The 22790-nt window shown below is 38.8% G+C and overlaps 1 protein-coding gene across 8 annotated transcripts in view; it reads right to left on the bottom strand.

The window, feature by feature from the left end:
* PIK3CB (phosphatidylinositol-4,5-bisphosphate 3-kinase catalytic subunit beta) overlaps positions 1 to 22790 on the bottom strand; it is a 144783-nt gene that overhangs the window by 26293 nt on the left and 95700 nt on the right. For 6 of the 8 annotated variants that reach the window (XM_036332409.1, XM_036332411.1, XM_036332414.1 and 3 more), the window contains 7 exons: positions 22007 to 22137; positions 19547 to 19597; positions 11830 to 12018; positions 5413 to 5534; positions 5062 to 5127; positions 3357 to 3500; positions 1962 to 2061 (listed from right to left, as the gene is read on the bottom strand). In XM_036332409.1, coding sequence (XP_036188302.1) covers positions 1962 to 2061; positions 3357 to 3500; positions 5062 to 5127; positions 5413 to 5534; positions 11830 to 12018; positions 19547 to 19597; positions 22007 to 22137 — 803 coding nt within the window. The remainder of the gene's footprint in view (positions 1 to 1961; positions 2062 to 3356; positions 3501 to 5061; positions 5128 to 5412; positions 5535 to 11829; positions 12019 to 19546; positions 19598 to 22006; positions 22138 to 22790) is intronic. The other 2 variants (XM_036332412.1, XM_036332415.1) reach the window with 2 other exon arrangements.

Raw genomic sequence — 22790 nt, 5'->3', positions numbered from 1 at the left:
ATCTATCATGGTATTTCATATAGCATTTGCTTCTGAACAAGAAACTCATTTCACAAAAAATGAAATGCAGCAAGGGGCTCGGTGCTCATGGAATTCACCTGTCTTACCATATTCCCCCCACCCTAAAGCAGTGGCTTGACAGAACAGTGAAATGGCCTTTTTAAGCCTCAGTTACAGCATCAGCTATGTGGTAATACCTTCTAGAGCTGGGGCAAGGTTCCCCAGAAGGCTGAATGTGCTCTGAATTAGTGGCCAATATATGGTGCTGTTTCTCCCATAGCTCGGATTCATGGCTTAGAATCAAGGTGTGGAAACGGAGATGGTACCACTATTACTCTCATGGTAATCAACTAGCAAAACTTTTGTTTCCTGTTCCTGTGACCTTATGCTCTCCTGGCATGGTTATCTTAGTTACAAAGGGAACAATGCTTCCACTGGAAGACACAACAATGATGCCATGGAACTTGAAGACTCCTTTCCAGCCGTTTTGCTCCTCATGGGAGAACAGGCAAAGAAGGGTGTCACGAAGCTGGCTGGAGTAACTGATCCTGACTACCAAGGATCCTACTGCTCCACAATGGAGGTAAGGAAGAATATGTCTAGAATATAGATCGCTTGGTATTATCAGGCTCTGTGATTAAGGTCAATGGAAAACTATAAGCCAATCGAGGCAGGACTACTAATGGCCTACACTCTTTAAGAATGAAGGTTTGAGTCATTCCAGCAGGTAAAGAACCACAACCGAGGAACTTGCTAAAGGCAAAGGAAACACAGAATAGGTTGGAAGAAGGTAGTAATAAACACCAGGTATGACCATGTGACCACTTACATAAATGAGGACTAATTGTCATGAATATCTCCTCATTTTGTTATGTGTTCATGTGTGGTGTGTTTATAGGAAATGTCTGTTTCTTCTTGTTCTTATTCCCTTATCATGAAACATAAGATAAATTGACTTTATATTACAGTATTTAAATGTTGTTAATTTTACATCATGGTATTTAATTTATAGTATATCAAGGAGAAGAATAAACACCACTCAAGGACATCACCTCCTCTTCGGGGAAAGAGGTCAGTGCATTTTTAGTTATACTCAGAGTAGCTGTATCATGTTAGGTGAAATTTTGACCTTGTTGTTGCCCTTATTTGGAGATTAAGTATGGTTTAACATTCTGCATATGGATGCTTAATCTACCATGGTTAATTTGATGTATTAACTTGACTGGGCAATGGAATGTCCAGATATTTGTTCCAACATTAATCTGGGTGTGTCTGTGAGGGTGTTTTCAGGTGAGATTAACATTTGAATCAGTAGACTGAGAAAAGGAGATTGCCCTCCCTAATGTGAGTGGGCCTCATCCAAGCATGAAATTTTGAAAAGAACAAAAGGCAGACCCTCCTGTGAGGAAGAAGAAATTCCACCTGTCTTACTGCCTTGAACGTGGACAAAGCTCTTTTCCCGCTTTTGGACTTGAACTGAAACATGGGCTCTCCTTAAGTGCCAAGCTTGTCTGCTTTCAGACCAAAACTTATACTATTGGCTCTCCTGGATCTGCTAAATTTGTTGAAACTTCATTTTTTGACTTAAATTTTTATTTAAAAAAAATGTTAGTAAGATTCAGTTACTAAAACCTCTATAAGTAATGAAATGGAAGAAATTATGCAATTTTCAAGTACCATGTGGCAAATTGAATATGAAGATTAAAACAAGCTGATATTGCCCGACTGGCATGGCTTAGTGGTTGAGCGTTGACCTATGAAATGAACCAGGAGGTCACGGTTCAATTCCCAGTCAGAGCACATACCTGAGTTGCAGGCTCCATCCCCAGTAGGGGGTGTGGAGGAGGCAGCCAATCAATGATTCTCTTTCATCATTGATGTTTCTATCTCTCTCTCCCTCTCCCTTCCTCTCTGAAATCAATAAAAATATATTTAAAACAAACAAAACAAAAAGCTGATACCTGCTTGGAAAGCACTTTCATGTGCCCTACACTTCCCCGGCAGTACGCTTCAAGGATGACACCAAACTGTATGGAGATAGCAGGAATGTGCACTTCTGATCTGCAGAAAGTTAATATTATGATGGTTTATCAAACACTTTAGATTCACCAAATGAAAGTAATGACTTCTTTATTCTATTACTAGAGGCCCAGTGCACAAAATTCATGCACTGGGTGTGTGTGGGGGGGTGGGGTGGGGAGAGGGTGTCCCTCAGCCCGGCCTGTGCCTTCTCGTAGTCTGGGACCCTTCGGGGGATGTCCGCCTGCTGGCTTAGGCCTGGACCTCCCTCCTAACCCCCGGGCCTAAGCCGGCACACAGATATCCCTCTCACAGTCAGGGGTTCTCCCAGTCCAGGAATCCTCGCTCCTTACTGTCTGCCTGCCGTGGGGGCAGGAAAGGCTCCCGCCACTGCCACTGTGCTTGCCAGCAGTGAGCCTGGCTTCTGGCTGAATGGGGAGGTGGGGGGAGGTTAACAAGGGGGGTGTAACGCTGCTCAGCAAGAATCTGGCTTGTTGCTCCTTAGCACTGGCCCCACCCCCTACTACTGGTGCTGGGGAAGGTGGTAGGGGGAAGCTGAGCTGGCCAGGAGAGGGGCTGTGGGAGGTTGAGGCCCTGGCTGTGGGAAGTTGAGGCACCACTGTCACGCCCTGTCCCAACTCTGCAGAGGTGCCGGGACCGAGCCGCTCCCTCTCCCACCACATCCGCGGAAGGCATGGTGCCAGGACCAGACTGGGACTTCGCAGCCCCCTCTCCCACCGCCTCTGCCGAAGGGGCCGGGGGAGGGTGTGCCGGGACTGCCATGGCTGGCCTGGTGGTGCAGGCTCACTGGCCCTGCCCCCCACCCACTGGTAGTGCAGGAAGGTGGTTCTTGCCTAGGCCCTTGCAGCCAGAGCAGCTTGCCTTGGCCCTCGCTGCCCCGACTTTGTCTGGAAGGTCATTCTGAAGGACATTTGGTTGTGTGGTCTAATTAGCATATTAGCTCTTTATTATATAGGATAAAATTAACTTGTGATGCCAACCAAAGAAAAAAGCACATCCTCTTGCTAAAAAATTTTAGTGGGGTGGTCAACTTTTCAATTCTTTAAACATCATAGTACAAAAAGGTATGAAATTTTATAGTTACTTAATTTTCTTTATCCCAGGAAATCCAAATATTTTACATATTACCTTATTTGCTTTTTGTAGTGAAAACGTAGTATTACCAATTTAAAGATAGTTACAAAGATCTGACTCATATCACACAATTGACTAAATCTCTCAACTAACTTCTATCCAATTTTTCTCCCTTAAAGAATGTATATACATTTGAAACAGGAAGGGATACCTTATTCCCCGAGATGTTATAAAACACTTACCTAAGGTGCCAAAATAGAAACTGCCCTATCCTCCGATTAGCAAGTGCTCTTTCTAATAGGAATCTAGAGAGGGCACAATCAAGAAAAGGCTCATATTTTAAAACTTGCACCAGTTGTAAAAGATATTGCGAGAGTTCTTCATCGCTAAAAAAACAAAAAACACATAGTAAGTCACTTAACATCCTGTGCCAGAAAACGATCCCTTCCTATCAAACGATTGAATATTAACTTACTGAAACACAATGGTTCTCTTGGGTCAGGCTTGTTGCATGGTTACATTCACTGTTCTACTATTACAATAACACAAGAAAAGCTGAAGATTTCAGCAGGAGGGAGAGTGGAAGGGAGCAAAGAACAGATATATGGGGCATTTTTATTAAATTATTTAGGTTGATACAAGTGATGATTGCACTTACAATCGGCCAGAGTTACAACAAAATTAAGTAGTGATTTCTGGTCATGTTGAAAAAGTTGTGTACTCAGTCAAGCAATCAGTTTTTAAAAACAAAACTGTATCAGTACTGTGGCAATTTATTTTCCTCTATCATTAGGATTAAATAATTCCTTCTCCCAGATAATGAATGTACAATTAAAATCTTAACTTTAAGTAGTCTGAAGGATAAGAAATGAGTGCATTTGTGAGTATTGAACCACTGAATTAATATAACATAATATTGTAATTAACATGAGTTGAATTAAGATTAGTGGTTCTCTATTGGGTGTCCATCCCAAAACCATTCACATGTAAACACACTCCCATCAGAGGCAATTCTAGTAGTCGGGTAAGATATGAATCCCAAGTCCACAAGTAAATGCCATAAATTTCCACACAGTATTGACCAAAGGGGACTGTACAAGCATATTCACTGCAGCATTGCTTATAACAGACAAATCTAGAGAGAACTTAAACTGTTCCTCAATAGGGGAATGAAATAATTAAGATATATCCTTGTGACAGAATATTACATAGTGGTAAAAAGATAAACTACATTTATATGTAATGAGAGAGATTGACCACAAAAATCTAATGTTGAATTTTAAAAATAAGCAAGGTGTAAAATAATACATACAGCAAAACACATTTGTGTGAACTTTAAATGTATTATATTGTCATTCTGTATCTATATTTTTATAGATATAGAGGTGTGGTAAAGCAGAAAATGTAGTATAGAAGAATACCAAATTCATGATTATGGCTGTCTCTGGAAAGTGAAAGAAAAAAAATCAGGGCTCAGTAAGGAAACTACAAGGACTTCATCTTTAATTGTAATGTTATTTACTTAAAAATTTAAATTAAATAATCATTACAAAATACTAACATTTATTAATTCTGAGTGGTAGAGAAAAAAAGAGTTAACACAGCAGGCCTAACTGCTATCCTTTGAAAAAGGCTGGCCCTTGGCTGGCATCTGGAAACAGATTTAAAAGGCTTTCTACCAACCTAACAGAAAAGAGTAGCTCAATGTGCCTACACTAAGCAAACAGGGTATTTTATGCTGAATACCCATTTTTCTTCTGGAACTCTAGAACTTTGGTATGTGCTAGATAGAGGGAGCTTGTGGTTAGCCCCCAATAAAAACCCTAGCCACCAAGTCTCTAATGCTTCCCTTGTAGACATTTCAAATGTGTCGTTACAACTCATTACTGGGGGAAATTAAGTGTAATTTAGTTTGATTCCACTGGGAAAGGAACCTTAGAAACTTGCCTGGTTTCCTCCAGACTTTGCCCCATGAATCTTTTTCCTTTGCCAATTCTGCTTTGTATCCTTTTGCTGTAATAAATCATAACCAAGAGTATGATTATATGCTGAGTCCTATGAGTCATCCTAGTGAATCACAGAACCTGAGGGTGATCTTGGGGACCTCTGATCCAGTATGTTTTTGTTTTACAATATAGAGTAAATGCAGAGAGAGAGGGAGAGAGAGAACACAAATGCTTTAAATTCTGAATAATTCCTAGCCTTTTCCTTTCTTATTAGATATTCAAGCAGACATTACCTTCTCTATCCACACCCAAGTAATCCCTTGCCCCCCAAAAAGCCAACTGCAGAAGATACCTCATTTGTCGCAGGCAGCCTACAGCATATTCCCGAACGTACTGATCTGGATAGTTGAAATCAAGAAGCTCCAGGGCCTCCCGAGGAGGTAGTTTAGGCCAAATCTGAAGTAGTGCCTGAAGCTGTTTAAAAATTGAAACTGGTTCAGAAATTATAGGGGTGAGGAGAAGAGATGGGTCAAAAGGAGAAGCATACTTGCAATTACAGAGGCCTCAAAAACCCATTCCTGTTAATATGGAATAGTAAAAATTGTCACAGTTGAAATATTCTATAGATAAGCAGAAAATAAAAGCTATTAAATACTTGGAAATAGATGATGCACTGAATATATGAGTTCCACAATCAATGCCCATTAAATAATTTTAAAAGGAAAGAAAGAGAGGGTGAGGGAGGAGGAAGAGTGCGTGTGCACAAAATGATCAAGAAATACTTAAAGGTAAAATTCAAAGTACAAATATAAGTGGCAATGCTCAAATTAATGATGAGCGATTTACATGTAAAGTCCATTAATAACAACATAAAATTATTTTGAGGGGGTTTACTTTTAACTCTTAATATTTTAAAAGAATCTTATGACTTGATGGAACTTTTTATTGACCATAACATGCTTAAGCCCTAAATCATAATAAGTAACTCATTAGAAATAAATAGTCCCTAGTTGTTTATTTTCTATAAACAAGACAAACACAATTAATCTTTTACTTGCAGATGCCACTTAGAAATGGACCAGACTTCGGATAAAAAAGAATCCCTTGGGGAGATAAGCTGGGACTACAGGTGGAGGACAGGTTTGGGTACACATGGCCCCATCTTTGAAAACCTGAGTTCCAAAAAGCTCAAACCTTTTGAGCTTTTGTGCAAAACTTAGGCTTTAAGAATTTAAGAATTAAGAATAATGTTTCTTTTTTTCAATACAATTTTTACTGATTTCATAGAGGAAGGGAGAGGGAGAGAGAGAAACATCAATGATGAGAGAGAATCATTGATTTGCTGCCTCCTACACGCCCCTTTACTGGGGATTGAGCCCGCAACCCAGGCATGTGCCCTTGACCAGAATCGAACCCAGAACCCTTCAGTCCGCAGGCCAATGCTCTATCCACTGAACCAAACAGGCTAGGGCTCTCATCATTGATGTTTTTCTCTCTCTCCCTCTTTCTCTCCCTACCTCATATATATATATATATATAAAGAATTAAGTAAAACTGGTTTATATTTTATCTGCATCCTATCAGAGCACAGTGAGACTCATCAGGATTGCTCTTGGCAGGAGCTTCCTCCTCACATTTTTGATATGTTTATAGCATGCATTCTTATCAGGATGGTTAAGTGGGAAGAAAATTGGTTATGGAGAGCAAAAACATTTTTTGGTAATTATGAATGTAGCTTTCTAAAGCTCAATTCTATCTAATAAAATCCCTTTCCTTAATATTTATCTTGTTGGGTTTCCTTGGTTATCGCTGACATCAAGTCCAGGGAGAAAACACAAAATAGATACAAGATAAGTTACAAACTATGGCAAATAGATGGCAATGACTGGAGAACGGTCTCTCAGCTGACTGCCCCAAACTCAAAGTCATGTTGTGAGAGGTGATCTGTTACTACCTGCTAGCTGCCTTGTGTATGACATTTGAGCTGTGATGTGAGATTTAGGCTTTGAGAATTAAATAAAAATAGTTTATATTTTATTATTTAATTCTACAAATTATTCAACCCCTCATTAATTATGTCAGTGCCCCCCTAAAATCAGTAATATCTGAATATCGAATAGCTAAAAGGTATTTTCTTGTATCAAAGAAATTTCAAAGTTTACTAAAGATAATTTAAGAAATTAACTTAATTTTTCAATAGTTTTATATTTACAAAATAGCTCTTGAATAAGTTTTAAAGATTTTATTACCTTGCTATTATTAGAATACATTTATGTAAATTGATACATATAAAACTTATTATAATTTACATAATTACATCAAAAATTTTCAACAAACAGTAAAATGTTATTTTATTTTAACTTTTACCTACCTTAAAATTTTGTTTAATTATTCTTAAAAGTTGCATTGAATAAAAATAAGCTATATACTTGTTCTTCATGTATTTTAAAGCATATATAGACATACAGTACATAAACAGACATATACTTGTCTGTGGCATCAAATCTCATGGGAATGAGGCTATTAAGAGACTAAAAGGCTCCTAAGGAGTGTAAAATTAAAAAAAGTTTGAGAAATACTGATTTAAAGATATGAAATACCCACCACACCCCACTTTTTATCACTGATGGGGCCCCCTCCACCCTTTGCTCAAGGCCATCAAGGACCAACAGTCCTCGTTATGGACAGAGGACTTAGGGGCACTATTTCCTGAGGGTCTGAAACAATAGTAAAAAAAGCTCCAGCATCTCGAGTTAACACTCGGAATACATTACTCCACAAAAACAATACTGCAAAGGATATATGATACTCTAATACTTGAGGTTCAACTATGTTGTGGATTAAAAACAGCCCTACTATTGAAAAGTAATTAACTTTGGTAAGATTATTTATAATTATTTAAAAATCAATTATATAAACATAAATAAATTACCAAAACCCATCACTTTAGTTTGCAGAAACCTACAGAAACCAACATGGGAGGGAAATAATCAGTTTCAGCCATATAAATAGTGAAAGCAATGCTGACTAATTATTTGCCTGCTGCAAAGACCACTGAAACCCCTTGTACATTATGCCAACAGAATATTTTCCTGTGGATTAATGGGAGACTACTTGTAGAGTCAGAGTACAAACTACGCACCAGGCTTCCGACTCTTCACATTTTAAGGTAGTAGATTTACTGAAAATACAATTACATTCTTTTGTACCAGTTTACTATAACTGGCAATTGGGCAGGGTTGAGAGAAAAGCCAAATCACATTACTTTTTATTCTATTAAATTTTTTTCTACATTACTAAAAAAGGAGATTAGGATTGTGAAATTCATGCTTTCACACACTTATTTACACTCATTTAGGTGTTTCTACTTGAGTATTAAGTTACACTCCTAGCTTTCTTTTAACGTCAAAATGGAGGATGTTAAACTATCTGAAAATAATGCTCTAGTCTATGAGGACGTTAAACTATCTGAAAATAATGCTCTAGATTCCCTCATGGAAATGAGATAAGCATGCTAAATTCCTGAATATAAAAATTACTGTCCCTAGGGTACAAATAAGGAAATATTAACCATAAATTAATTCATTTCATTCCATTTTCTGACAACTGACATACAGTAAAACCTCTTTCTCAGGTATCGTTTAAGTATACAGCAAGTAATGATTCCTACTCTATAATTTTATACAAAATAATATGATGTATTTCTTGGTGGAGGGTGGGATCAGGAAGTACTTAGAACTGAGCACTACCCATGAGAAGTAGGCAAATGTGCCAACAAAAAAATGTTTACATCTGGTATGCCACCATTATGAGGGCTCATAGAAAACTACGCTTGAATTTAAATAAGATGTAACAACAATAAAACATATCTAAAGGACAAAATTAGTTACTTTTTAGAGTAAATAATGTGCATGTGGTCTAACTATAGAAACAGTTTAAACAAGACCCATAATAAATATAATTATATAACATGGTCAAAAAAATCATTAAGAAATAAACTCAAAAGAAATCCTTTCTACATTTAATTTGGGAAGAAAAACTGTAACAAAGATTTAAAAAATGCATATCGTTAAAATAAATTTTTTAAGTCATTATAGATTTACTAAGCCCAAAAGACTCTTTAAAACACTGGGTTTGAGAACCAAGATGGCGGCATAGGTTAACGCCGGAGTTTGCTGCCTTGAACAACTACTTCAAAAGTGAAACTAAAAAACGGAACGGACATCACCCAGAACCACAGGAACGCTGGCTGAGTGGAAGTCCTACAACTAGGAGGAAAGAGAAACGCATACGGACACTCAGAGGAGGCGCAGTGCTGAAGTCAAATTCTGAGGTGCGGAGTGCGCGGAGCGGGCTGGCGGCGGAGGGCGCGGTTGGCGTTTTCAATCGGGAGGGAGTCGCAGACTCTGAGCTCCAGATACAGGCGAGTCTTTAGGGACCCAGACTCAAACGGGAGAAGCGGGACTGTCTGGCTTTGGTCAGAGCGAGTGCAGCTTTCTCTCCGAGCTTTGCAGCGGGTGCTGGGACTCAGAGAGGCAGAGCCCCTGGGGACAGAACTGAGAGCCGCCATAACTGCTCTCTCCGGCCCACCCTGTTGATCCTGCAGGACCCGCCCTGCCCAAGCCCTGCACACAGGCATTTGCCGGATAGCCTCAGGCAAAGGCTAGATTAGCACCTCCCTAGAGGACAGAAGTTCTCTCACTGCAGACACAGCTGATTCTCATAGCCACTTGGCCTGGAAGTCAAACCCTCCCTGGTATTAGCTACAACAATCAAGGTTTAACTATAAGACTGCACACAAAGACCACTAGGGGGTGCACCAAGGAAGCATAACAAAATGCAGAGACAAAGAAACAGGACAAAATTGTCAATGGAAGATATAGAGTTCAGAACCACACTTTTAAGGTCTCTCAAGAACTGTTTAGAAGCCGCCGATAAACTTAATGAGATCTACAAGAAAACTAATGAGACCCTCGATGTTATATTGGGGAACCAACTAGAAATTAAGCATACACGGACTGAAATAACGAATATTATACAGACTCCCGACAGCAGACCAGAGGAGCGCAAGAATCAAGTCAATGATTTGAAATGCGAGGAAGCAAAAAACACCCAACCGGAAAAGCAAAATGAAAAAAGAATCCAAAAATGCGAGGATAGTGTAAGGAGCCTCTGGGACAGCTTCAAGCGTACCAACATCAGAATTATAGGGGTGCCAGAAGATGAGAGAGAGCAAGATATTGAAAACCTATTTGAAGAAATAATGACAGAAAACTTCCCCCACCTGGTGAAAGAAATGGTCTTACAGGTCCAAGAAGCGCGGAGAACCCCAAACAAAAGGAATCCAAAGAGGACCACACCAAGACACATCATCATTAAAATGCCAAGAGCAAAAGATAAAGAGAGAATCTTAAAAACAGCAAGAGAAAGAAACTCAGTTACCTACAAGGGAATACCCATACGACTGTCAGCTGATTTCTCAACAGAAACTTTGCAGGCCAGAAGGGAGTGGCAAGAAATATTCAAAGTGATGAATACCAAGAACCTACAACCAAGATTACTTTATCCAGCAAAGCTATCATTCAGAATTGAAGGTCAGATAAAGAGCTTCACAGATAAGGAAAAGCTAAAGGAGTTCATCACCACCAAACCAGGATTATATGAAATGCTGAAAGGTATCCTTTAAGAAGAGGAAGAGGAAGAAAAAGGTAAAGATACAAATTATGAACAACAAATATGCATCTATCAACAAGTGAATCTAAGAATCAAGTGAATAAATAATCTGATGAACAGAATGAACTGGTGATTACAATAGAATCAGGGACATAGAAAGGGAATGGACTGACTATTCTTGGGGGGGAAAGGGGTGTGGGAGATGCGGGAAGAGACTGGACAAAAATCGTGCACCTATGGATGAGGACAGTGGGTGGGGAGTGAGGGCAGAGGGTGGGGTGGGAACTGGGAGGAGGGGAGTTATGGGGGGGAAAAAAGAGGAACAAATGTAATAATCTGAACAATAAAGATTTAATTTAAAAAAACAAAACAAAACACTGGGTTAATTCAACTAAATAAACAAATTTGGTTATTTCAATATTCCAAATGTATTTGTTGTGATTACAAACTATTTCAAGGATCTTTCTATAGACCATTTATGGTCAATTAAATTTAATAAATGCTGGTGTTTTTTGACAGTCTTAAAAAATCAAAAAAGGAGTTAAAATTTAGTGGCCTTTTGGAAGCAAAATTTTTTCCCCTTCTCTATTCTGCCTAAAGGCAAACATTCAACTCTGCCAAAGAGAATGAATGTTAAAATTGAGCTGAATGGTTTAGGTTCTAAAATGTTAACTTCCACAAATGGAGGTAATTTTCAAATAATATACTCATTGTAGAACAGCCACTGCAAAGGATCTTAAGATTAAAACTTTGGAGTTCACTGAACTGTTAGAAGTAACCCAGGACCTACAACCTGTCAGTAATTACTATACATATATGTGTGTGTGTGTGTATAATTATTATTACCAAAACCACTGTTTTTACTGTGTTTAGTGAAAGATACAGAAAATCTACACAGAATCTGGGCTCTTTAAATCTTAATATTTTCTGGACTACTACTTAGATTATATATAACAGTTAAAAAATCTCAAAATTTCTCTTGTAGAAAATTAGCCAACCTATACACATATACTTACTATGTAGGAAAAGACAATTTACACAAAAACAACAAAGTAACATACTCCCAAAAGGTGTTACAGAAGTGATCTTTTGTTACCTGAGCAACATCCTCAAGTTTATTCCACTTGATCGATAGTAATAACTTGGGCAGTGACTGTGGGAAGTTCTCTCTGCAGTCTTGTCGCAAAGTCCAAATAAGATCCATTTCATTCTCACACAGCTGAGACAAGGGATCCCTGTCCAAGATTTCCTTCAGTACAGCAAGAAACTTTTTTCCACCCCGACTCTAAGAAAGTAAAATTATACATTATATGAACTGTGCAAACATCCCTGGCAAACACTTAGCAAATTTTATACAATGAATTTATAAACAATTTACCAGCTTTAACATGTGAGATAACTAAAATTGAATTCCTCAAAAAGATTAATAAAGATGATTTCTCCTTTTAAAGTTTTATTGTCAAATATAACATCTGTAAGCTAAGAATAAAGGGAAGAATTATTCTCAAGCAGTTCTGAAAAAGGGAAAATATTGTTTCCTAAAAATCCATATGCAAACACTAGGTGGCAGAATTGCAATCTGGATTAAAAAGAAGTTAATATTTGGACTAAATTTCTTCTTTAGTTTTCAGTTTCTATCAAAAACAAACAAACAAAAAGATAAACCAAACATATTATGTTTTAAAAGAAAACTTAGCTCTGGCTGGGTAGCTCAGTTGATTAGAGCTGCATCCCCTTTGCCAAGACTGCAATTCGATCCCTGATCCGGGCACATACAAGAATCAACCAATGGCCCTGGCAGGTGTGGCTCAGTTGGCTGAGCATCATCCTATGCATGGAGAGGTCAACGGTTCAATTCCCGGTCAGGGCACATGCCTGCATTACAGGCTAGGTCCCCAGTGGGGAGCCTGCAGGAGGCAGCCGATTAATGATTCTCTCTCATCATTGATGCTTCTCTCTCCCCATCTCCCTCTCACTTCCTCTCTGAAATCAATTAAAAAAAAATTTTTTTTTAAGTCACAGGAGAGCTTGAATGGGCTGCCACTGGCCAACTCTGGGTCATTTTGAAAATCAAAATAAATGACAGAGATTAATTATAAGTCACTAAATAAAATAGAAATGAATGGATCTATATTACTATACCTTAAAAAAAAGAATAAGCAAAAATTGGAGAAGAAAACCTCTATCTTATGGTATAAGCCAACTAATAAATCAATCAGGAAAAATAAATTTGAAAATCAGCACTTGGCAAACCACTGTAATAATATTGATTCAAGCAAAGTATATTAATAAGTATTAAAACAATTGGGTAAAAATGTGAATCAGGATGTCTACTTGGAGTCAAAATATCCTCCCATAAAATACTAACTTTATAGAGAAAAACCTAGCAGATCAAATGATAACAATTAGTATCAATATTAATCACACAAATGGACATTGTTGCTTCCTGATAAAATGCAGTAAAGAACACTCCATTACTTCTATAGTATTCCTGCTAAAAATGCATAGCTGGTTTCTGATCATAGATAAAACGTTAGGCAATCCAAAGTGAGTGACATTCTACAAAGTAACTGGCTTGAATTCTTCAAAAAGTCAGCCATTAAAAATAAGGAAAGGCTGAGCAATTGCTTTAGATTGAAGGGAACGAAAGACGCACAACAATGAAATACAACAAGCAATCCGGAGTTGGATCCTGTACCCAATAGCGGACATAATTGAGACAACTGGCTAAATTTGAATGCAATGCGTAGTTTAAACAACGGAACTATCAATATTTTATTTTCTAATTTTTATGAATGCATTCTGATTAAGTATGAGGATATCCTTGTATCTAGGAACTACATACTAAGGAATTAAGGGGTAAAACACAACTTGGTAAAACAAATGTTAACAGTTGGGGAAACTGGATGCAGGTTATATGGGAATTTTTGTACTCTTCCTGTAAGTTTTCGTAAGTTTGAAAAAAATTTTCATGTTTGATATTTCCTATCCCTAAAATTGAAGTTGTAAAGACTTCAAAATCATTCTACTAAGAAAACATTCTAGGTCAGTGGTTCTCAATCTTCTGGCCCTTTAAATACAGTTTCTCATGATGTGACCCAACCATAAAATTAGGTCAGTGGTTCTCAATCTTCTGGCCCTTTAAATACAGTTTCTCATGCTGTGACCCAACCATAAAATTAGGTCAGTGGTTCTCAATCTTCTGGCCCTTTAAATACAGTTTCTCATGTTGTGACCCAACCATAAAATTATTTTCGTTGCTACTTCATAACTGTAATGTTGCTACTGTTATGAATCGTAATGTAAATATCTGATATACAGAATGGTCTTAGGCGACCCTTGAGAAAGGGTCGTTCGACCACCAAAGAGGTCGCCACCCACAGGTTGAGAACCGCTGTTCTAGGTAGATCCCCAGAACCTCTGAACTGAAGATTGAGTCATCAAAGCCAGCCAATAAGGTTTTGTGCCCGAGTTTCTACCATAAGAAAATAAGACTACTTTATTTATAACACAGATGTTTTAGCTTAGAGCAATTTTTAAAAAATATATATTTTATTGATTTTTTACAGAGAGAAAGGGAGAGGGATAGAGTTAGAAACATCGATGAGAGAGAAACATCGATCAGCTGCCTCCTGCACACCCACTACTGGGGATGTGCCCGCAACCAAGGTACATGCCCTTGACTGGAATCGAACCTGGGACCTTTCAGTCCGCAGGCTGACGCTCTATCCACTGAGCTAAACTGGTTAGGGCGCAGCTTAGAGCAAGTCTTGTCAACCTCAGTGTTACTGATATTTTGTTGTAGGAAGACATCCTGTGCATTATAGAAAATTTAGCAGAATCCTTGAACTCTACTTACTAGGTGCGAAACAAGAAAATACTGTATGGTTCCATTTATATGAGGTATCTAGATGGTCAAATTCATAGAGAACGAAAGTAGAATAGTGAATGTTAAGGGTTGAGGGGATAGGAAGATAATACAGAATACTTAAGTGGATTTAGTTTTAGTTATGCTAGATGAAAAAGTTCTAGAAAGCAGTTGCACTTAACAATGTGTTAAAAATATTGTGAACACATGGGACCTTCTCATCGCCCCCCAAGGGCAGTGGCAAAGACCCGGAAGCTGGAACAGACAGAACACCCCGAGCAGCAGGGAGCTCAGCAGGGGAGCAAATGCACCGTTGTGGCCCCAACTCCAGCTCAGCGCTCACCACACACAAACACACATGCTCTCTACACACAAACATGGCAAAGGCTGCGTCCTGACAAGGCTACAAAGGACACTAACTGCCTAAGTCACAACCTGTGCTCATTCAAACGGCACCTGTGCAGCCTTCGCTTTAAAAATAACACTTTTAAAACTTGGGGTGACCCTGATGAGCAAGGCTCAGTGGTTGAGCATTGACCTATGAATCAGGCAGGAGGTCATCATTCAATTCCAGGTCAGGGCACAGGTCCAGGTTGCAGGCTCCATCCCTAGTAGGGGGCGCGCAGGAGGCAGCCGAGCAATGATTCTCTCTCATCACTGGTGCTTCTCTCTGTCCCTCCCTTTTCCTCTCTGGATCAATAAATATATATATTTGGAGAGAAAAAAATATTCTGAACACATATAACACTTCTGAACTATATATTTGAAAACGATTAAGATAGGAAATGTTATGTTATGTGTATTTTACCACAATTTTAAAAAGTTGTTATTCCAAGAGTAAGATTAAGTCCATTAGTAAGGAGATGGTAAATTCAACCAATGAACATATGTATACATGTTTTTTTTAATATATATTTTTTATTGATTTCAGAGAGGGAGAGATAGAAACATCAATGATGAGAATCCTTGATTGGTGCCTCCTGCATACCCACTCAGGAGACTGAGCGCCTGTAACCTCGGCATGTGACCTGACTAGGAATCCTACTATGACCTCCTGGTTCACAGGTCGATGCTCAACCACTGAGGCACACTGGCTGGGCTGTAGACATCTATATATATAAAAGGTTAATGTGCAAAGTGTCCCCTCGGGAGTTTGACCGGGAGACTGGGAGTTCGATCGCTTGCTATGACGTGTGCTGACAACCAGAGGGTGGAGAGGAATAAAGGAAGGTCCTGGCTGGCAGCCTGAAGGCCCCAATCAGCCCTGATTGCAGGCCAGGCCTTGCCCCCCCCCCCACCTGTGCACTAATTTCGTGCACTAGGCCTACAGTTTTTTTAATAAACACTTATAAAATGAACACACACACACAATTCAACAAGTCAACTTATGATGATATTAAGGAATGTAACCTGCTTTTGGCATATACATGAATAGTAGATTGAAACAATTCTATTCATTCCTGTCATTCAAAAGGCCATCTAGTGTTTGAAAAAAAACCTATCCTTTAAAAAGTACTAACCAATAACAGCTATGGGAAAGGAGAAAGAGTGCCTAACATAGAGATGCTTAATGAGAGAAAGCAGATAAAACCAGGGATGAGACCTGCTAAGAGCCATGCAACTGTGAGAAACACAGTTCTGGGGAACTCCAGCTCAGAATAAACAGATACATGGAATGGGAGGAAGCCGGGGGAATCAGCAGTGGGGTTATCAAGGTGGAGCAGCTGCTTTGGTCAGGCATGCCCTTTCCTCTGAACTAAGGTGAAACAGCAATGGCATAGGCACCAGACTGAGGTGAGGGGCATGGGTATTGAGCCCTATGAAGCCACCTTATCCCAGAAGGTCTGGAAATCTCCACATACAAGCGACCCAAAGTATCAGCACAGTCTACCCTAACTCCTACAGTTACTGAAGGCAGGTTACAGTGAATAGGCAGACAACCAGGAAGTCACAATATAAAAAGAGCTAAATTGCCCTAGCCAGTTTGGCTCAGTGGATAAAGCATCGGCCTGCGGACTGAAGGGTCCCAGGTTCGATTCCGGTCAAGGGCATGTACCTTGGTTGCGGGCACATCCCCAGTGGGAGGTGTGCAAGAGGCAGCTGAATGATGTTTCTCTCTCATCGATGTTTCTTACTCTCTATCCCTCTCCCTTCCTCTCTGTAAAAAACCAATAAACTATTTTTTAAAAAATAAAGAGCTAAATTAAGAATCACCAAATATTTGAGAAAACCATTATGAAGAAAGATGCCAAAAGAAGACCACTTTAAAACAAGATTATTTAATTCCTCAGAAAGAACTAAGGTGACATTAGTTTTAATATTGCTCTAATATTTTTGCCCAAGTTTGATGTATACCCCATTTTTAAAAGAAATAAGCAGAAGTCTTTTAAAAGATTAAGGACATTTTTTAAAAGTAAAAAACAAACAAACCTCAACCTAATCAGTAATACGGAATAAAAGTTAAAATAATGTGACACCTTTTTTGTCTAATGGATTAACATATTAAAATGCAAAAAGTAGGAACTGTTCCACAGTGCGGATGGGGTTGTAGATTTTCAATCTTGTTTTTTTAAATATTTTTTTTTACTGATTTCAGAAAGCAAGGGAGGAGAAAGAGATAAAAACATCATGAAAGAGAATCGGACTGTGACCTTCCTGGTTCATAGGTTGATGCTCAACCACTGAGACATGCCAGCCGGGCTTCAATCTTTTATGGTATGCAATTTGGAAGGATTCTTATAAAAAGGGCACATATCTTTCAATGTAATAATTTCTTCCCTAAGAATCCGCCCTATAAAATACACACATGTATAAAGAAGTATGTACAAAATATTCATTACAGCACTATTTTAGTGGAGAATAATTGGAAATAAGCAAAAGATCCATCATTACACATAAAGGTAAATGCTTACATAAGGATTGGTAGCTACAAGCTAAACTGTTTACTTAGTTATCTCTGAGGAGGAAAGTTGCTGGGAGTTATAGAAAAAAAAACTTTCATTTTTGGTTTCACAATTTATTAACTGTACTATATGCCCAATTTTAAAAATGGGGGATACATCAAACCTGGGCAAAAGTATTAGAGCAACATTAAAACTAATAAAAGGTAACTAAAAACAGCCATTAGAATAAAGATATCTAATCTAATAAAAGGGTTACATGCAAATTAACCATCACTTTGACACAAAGATGGAGGCGCCCATAGCAGCCAGGGCAGAACGCTGGTGTCGTCGCCCCAGCTATGAGGCCAGCATCCCATGCCCCGGCCACGGAGTGAGGGAGAGCATCTGGGCAGGCAGCATGCCCCCAGCCTAGCAGACACAACGCAGGGGGGCCTCTGCGCGTGAGCTGCAGAGGAAACACCTTTTCTGACAAGTTGGCTAAGGTCCCTGTATGCCGTCACTTGCAGTGTTCTTGGTAAGGGTTTTTCTACCACATTCCTGGAGGAAAAACTAAGGTCCGCTGCTGGCGGGGCTAAGAAATGTCATATCCTGCTCTAGCCAGTTTGGCTCAGGGGACAGAGCCTCGGCCTGCCGACTGCAGGGTCTGGGTTTGATTCTGATCAAGGGCATGTACCTAGGTTGCAGGCTCCTCCCTGGCTGGGGCTCAGGTCATGGCTCATGCAGGAGGCAACCAATTGAAGTGTCCCTTCTCACATTGATGTTTCTCTCTGTCTTTCCCTCTCTCTTCCAAGCTCCCTAAAAATCAATGGAAACATATCCTCAGGTGAAGGAAGGGAGGAAGGGAGGAAGGGAGGAAGGGAGGAAGGGAGGAAGGAAGAAATGTCATATCCTATGAAAGACACATTTCAAAAATGCCTAAAGAAAGCTGTCATTTTTTTGTGGTGAAGGGACTGCAGTCTGTGTTGATGAAAACACCTTGGCGGCTGTGGTGGCCGGCAGTGGCAGCAGCAGCGGGGTGATGGGGCTGGTGCCTTCCCCTGATCAGCCCGGTCAGGGCACGCATCCAGGTTTGGGGTTTGGCCTGGGTCAGGGTGCATATGGAAGGCAACCAATTAATGTTTATCTCTCACACTGATGTTTTGCTCTCTTCCCCTCTCCTTTCCCCTTTCTCTAAAATCAATAAAAACATTTAAAAAGGAAAAGAAAATTACAGCCTCCTCATTCAACTGAATAATATTCAGAGTATTATCCTATCTAATAAAGAGGGAACATGCTAATTGACCCTCACAACATCGCAAAGATGGTAGCACCCACAGCCAATAAGGCGGGAATATGCTAATTGACTGTCACACCCTCAAATATGGTGGCACCCACAGCCAATGAGGGAATATGCTAATTGACTGACATACCCTCAAAGATGGTGGAGCCCAGTTCCTTCAGCCCCACTGGGGCGACAGGCATGGGGCAAGGCCAGGCCCACCCCAAGGTGGGCCCAGCCATTCCACACATCTGCCCCCAGGGTCCCCCAGTCCCCTCAGCCCCTCAGCCACTCAGGGCCGGATCAAGGCACAGGCAAGCCTCAGATGGTGGCTGCCCAGCCACCAAGGGCCACCTGAGGCTCAGGTAACCAGGGCCAGCCGAGGCTTGCGCTGCTGGCAATGGCAGCAACAGAGGTGTGATGGGAGCATCACCTTTCCCTGATCGCTGGGTCGCCTCCCGCCCCTGAGGGCTCCTGGACTGTGAGAGGGGGCAGGCCAGGCTGTGGGACACCCCTCCCCCCCGTGCACAAATTTTGTGCACCGGGCCTCTAGTTATTCTATGAGATGTCACAGCATCCTTTACAAACTAGCTGAACTTGTGTTTATCTCAGAAAAGGGCTTACCATGGAACACAGACACCTACAGGTAGCTGCCATTTAACAAAACATTAGTATGTACATATGCATGAGTACAGTCTTCTGTAAGTTCATTGCCGTAAATGAGATGTAGCTAATAATAAACACAACTTTATAATAAGAGTCATTTAAAAACTTTGATACTTACTGATACATTAGCACTATCACTGCTTGCAATCTCAGCTGCCTTTTCGATAATCTGTTTAAAAAGATTTGAAAAATCAATTTTGGCTCCTGTATTTGTGAATTTTAAATATAAATGACTTTACTTCTTGTACATATAGTCTGGCATTTCTATGCTTTATAATGTAAACATGAATTTGAAATGCAAAATGGTATTGTGCAGTGATTCACAATCTTTAAACTCCAGATAACTAGGAGCCAATGGTAAGGGACTGTGACTCCTAGGATGCACTAGGATTGTCTGTAGATAAAGTGAGCAGTGGCTTGCATATGGAGGTGGGAAAATTTTTTTTTAATATAGGTAAATGTCTTCTGATTAAGAAAATAAAAAGGTATGTGAGAGTTACTAAAGATAGAGTAAGTTTTGTTATTTGTCATCACTTTTTTTCTGAATTAACAGATATCAAAAGTGTAAAGTAATGACAACCTAAAAATACCTTTTAAATCATTAAGTTTGAAAGGGCTCTAATTATTGAAAAGATGGGACCCCATGAATTCAGGAAGAATATCAGTGGTAAAGAATCTGAGAACCTATATCTGAGTTAGGTAACAAGCTAATAATTTGTCTATATCCTCATGTGTAAAATGTAAGGATAATTCCCATCCTATTTCATAGGGTTGTTATAATAGTAAAATGAGATTATGTTTATTAAAACTAAACAATAAAAATAAAGTTGATTTAAAAAGCAAAATGCATGGGAGATTACAGCAAAAAAAAACATGAAAAAGAATATGAGGAACTTTCACTTTTTATATCTGTATTATTTGATTTGGTGTTTATAAAACACCAAAAAATTGTACTATTATAAAAATTGTACTATTGCCCTAGCTGGTTTGGCTCAGTGGATAGAGCGTCAGCCTGGGGACTCAAGGGTCCCAGGTTCGATTCTGGTCAAGGGCATGTACCTTGGTTGCAGGAACATCCCCAGTAGGGGGTGTGCAGGAGCTAGCTGATCGATGTTTCTCTCTCATTGATGTTTCTAACTCTCTATCCCTCTCCCTTCCTTTCTGTAAAAAATCAATAAAATATGTAAAAAAAAAAAATTGTACTATTAAAGAAAATCCAATAAGTATGAATGTGTCTGACATACTTAAAGACTAAAATCTTCATCCCAAGTTGATCTTCAAAGACAAAGGAAAGTTTAGTGACCGATTAGAGAGGACTTATGCAATGTTGACATAAAACATTTTTAAAAAACTAGACTTCTCTTGAAATATTGGATTAAAAACCTTTATATTTGCACAGGATGTTATATTTGTAAAAATGCTTGAAATGTGATCTCATCTGATTCCAAAAAAAAATTATACCCAATTGTCAAATATACCATAATTACACACACAAACAGGCACAGCTAGGACTATTCTATTCCTATTCTAAGGAATAAAGCCATGGCATAAATGTAATGAATGAGTCAAAATGTATCTTTTTTATTCATTGTACACTAAGAGAGAGGGTTCTTGACATATTTAAGATTTCTATTGTAAGGATCACAAAGCATTGATGAGAAAAACATTTTATAAGAAACTGAAATGAAAAGCTATTTCTTAGATGAATAAAATTCAATTAAAATACAAGGAAAAAACTTTAAATTACATATTTAATTTACATACTACTTTTAAAATCTACTCTCTACAGGTCTGATAGTGTTAAACATTAAAACACAATTAAGTTTAAAGGTGGAATAATTAGATACTACTTAGTATAACAACAACTTTTAAAGGTAGCTGGTTCGCAAATGGATTAAGGAAATAAAAGAAATATTATTATTTGAGAATTTGCTCAAAGATTTCATCATAAAAATCAGCAATCATACCTGAAACAAAGATACCACACCTGAAGATAAAACATATGACAGCTTACTTAGCTCTCTTAGCATGTAAATTAGACATACTATGATACTCTCCTTATCCTCAAGACATGCCACATTAAGGAAATGTGTTTAGAAATGCAAATCCTTGGTATAGATTCTACAAAAATAATAGTACCTTAGGAAGTCCTACTAAAAGTAATATTCTACATAAATCTTTTCTTGAATACCAACTCTAACACAGCAGTTATTATGTCTTTAATCTCTGAACCAACATGCTGGCATATTTCACATATTCAGAATTACATCTAACTTCATTTACAGCCTTGTAAACTGAAAAGCAAACAAACAAAAACCTCTGAGAACAATTATGATTTCCTCATTTTATAAATGAGGAGCCTGAACTCTAAAGATAACATATCTCACTTGGTCAGTGACAAAGCCAGGACTAAACAGAGTTGACTCCCTGCTCAGTGATCTTTCCACTGAACCAAGCTGTCAATTTATGTGATGTTTTGAAACAGAAATAGAAATAGACATATAGAGCTTCAACTATAAACCAGGAACTAATAATTCAATTACTTCACACATAGTGGGCCTTTAAATAATTATCTTACCTTATCAAAGGGAGGGTAATAATAAGGTTGTTTTTTATTCTCTGGGAATCTGATATGCAAAGCTGTTGCATTCTCAGTATATGGATTTGTTTGAACAGTTCCCATTGGATTCAACATTTCTTCAAGTTCATCTAAAACATGCAAATAATTTTGATTCTTAAAATATATTTTTGAAAATGAAATAAAACTTTAATGGATTTAAACCATGAAAATGATTTAAAAAGTTTGTCACCTAAGGAACTATGGCAGACAATTTTATCAGTAAGCCTCTAATTTTCTGTTAATGCTTGGCACAAAATTTGAATCTGAGTTTATATACATTTTTAAAGTGAGAAAATTAACAGAAATTAATAGCTACCTCACCTCATTCTTCAATTTGGTAAGTAGTCTCAATTTTGGGGGGGAAAAAATAATTGAAACTGTTCTTCCTCCATCAAAATTAAGGGCCCAGCCCTGTGGCTGGTATGGCTCAGTTGGCTGAGTGTCTTTCCATGCACCGAAAGGTTGCCAGTTCGATTCCCGGTCAGGGCACATGCCCAGGTTACGGTAGGGGTACACAGAGGAGGCAACCACTCAGTCTCTCTCTCTCAGTCTCTCTCTCTCTCTCTCTCTCCCCCCTTCCTTCCCTCCCTCCCTCCCTCTCCCTCCTCCCTTCTTCCTTCTCCCTCTCTCTTCCTATCTCTCTAAAATCAATAAAAAAAAAAACATTAAAAAAAATTAAGGGCCCATAGGACTCATTATTTCGTCAGTATAGATAGATTTCTTAATCAGATGTAATCTGATT

The sequence above is a fragment of the Myotis myotis genome, unplaced genomic scaffold (assembly GCF_014108235.1).
Source record: "Myotis myotis isolate mMyoMyo1 unplaced genomic scaffold, mMyoMyo1.p scaffold_m19_p_13, whole genome shotgun sequence".
NCBI classification, from domain to species: domain Eukaryota; kingdom Metazoa; phylum Chordata; class Mammalia; order Chiroptera; family Vespertilionidae; genus Myotis; species Myotis myotis.
Note: the sequence above shows the minus strand (reverse complement) of the source record. Positions and strands in the feature narration are given on the sequence as shown.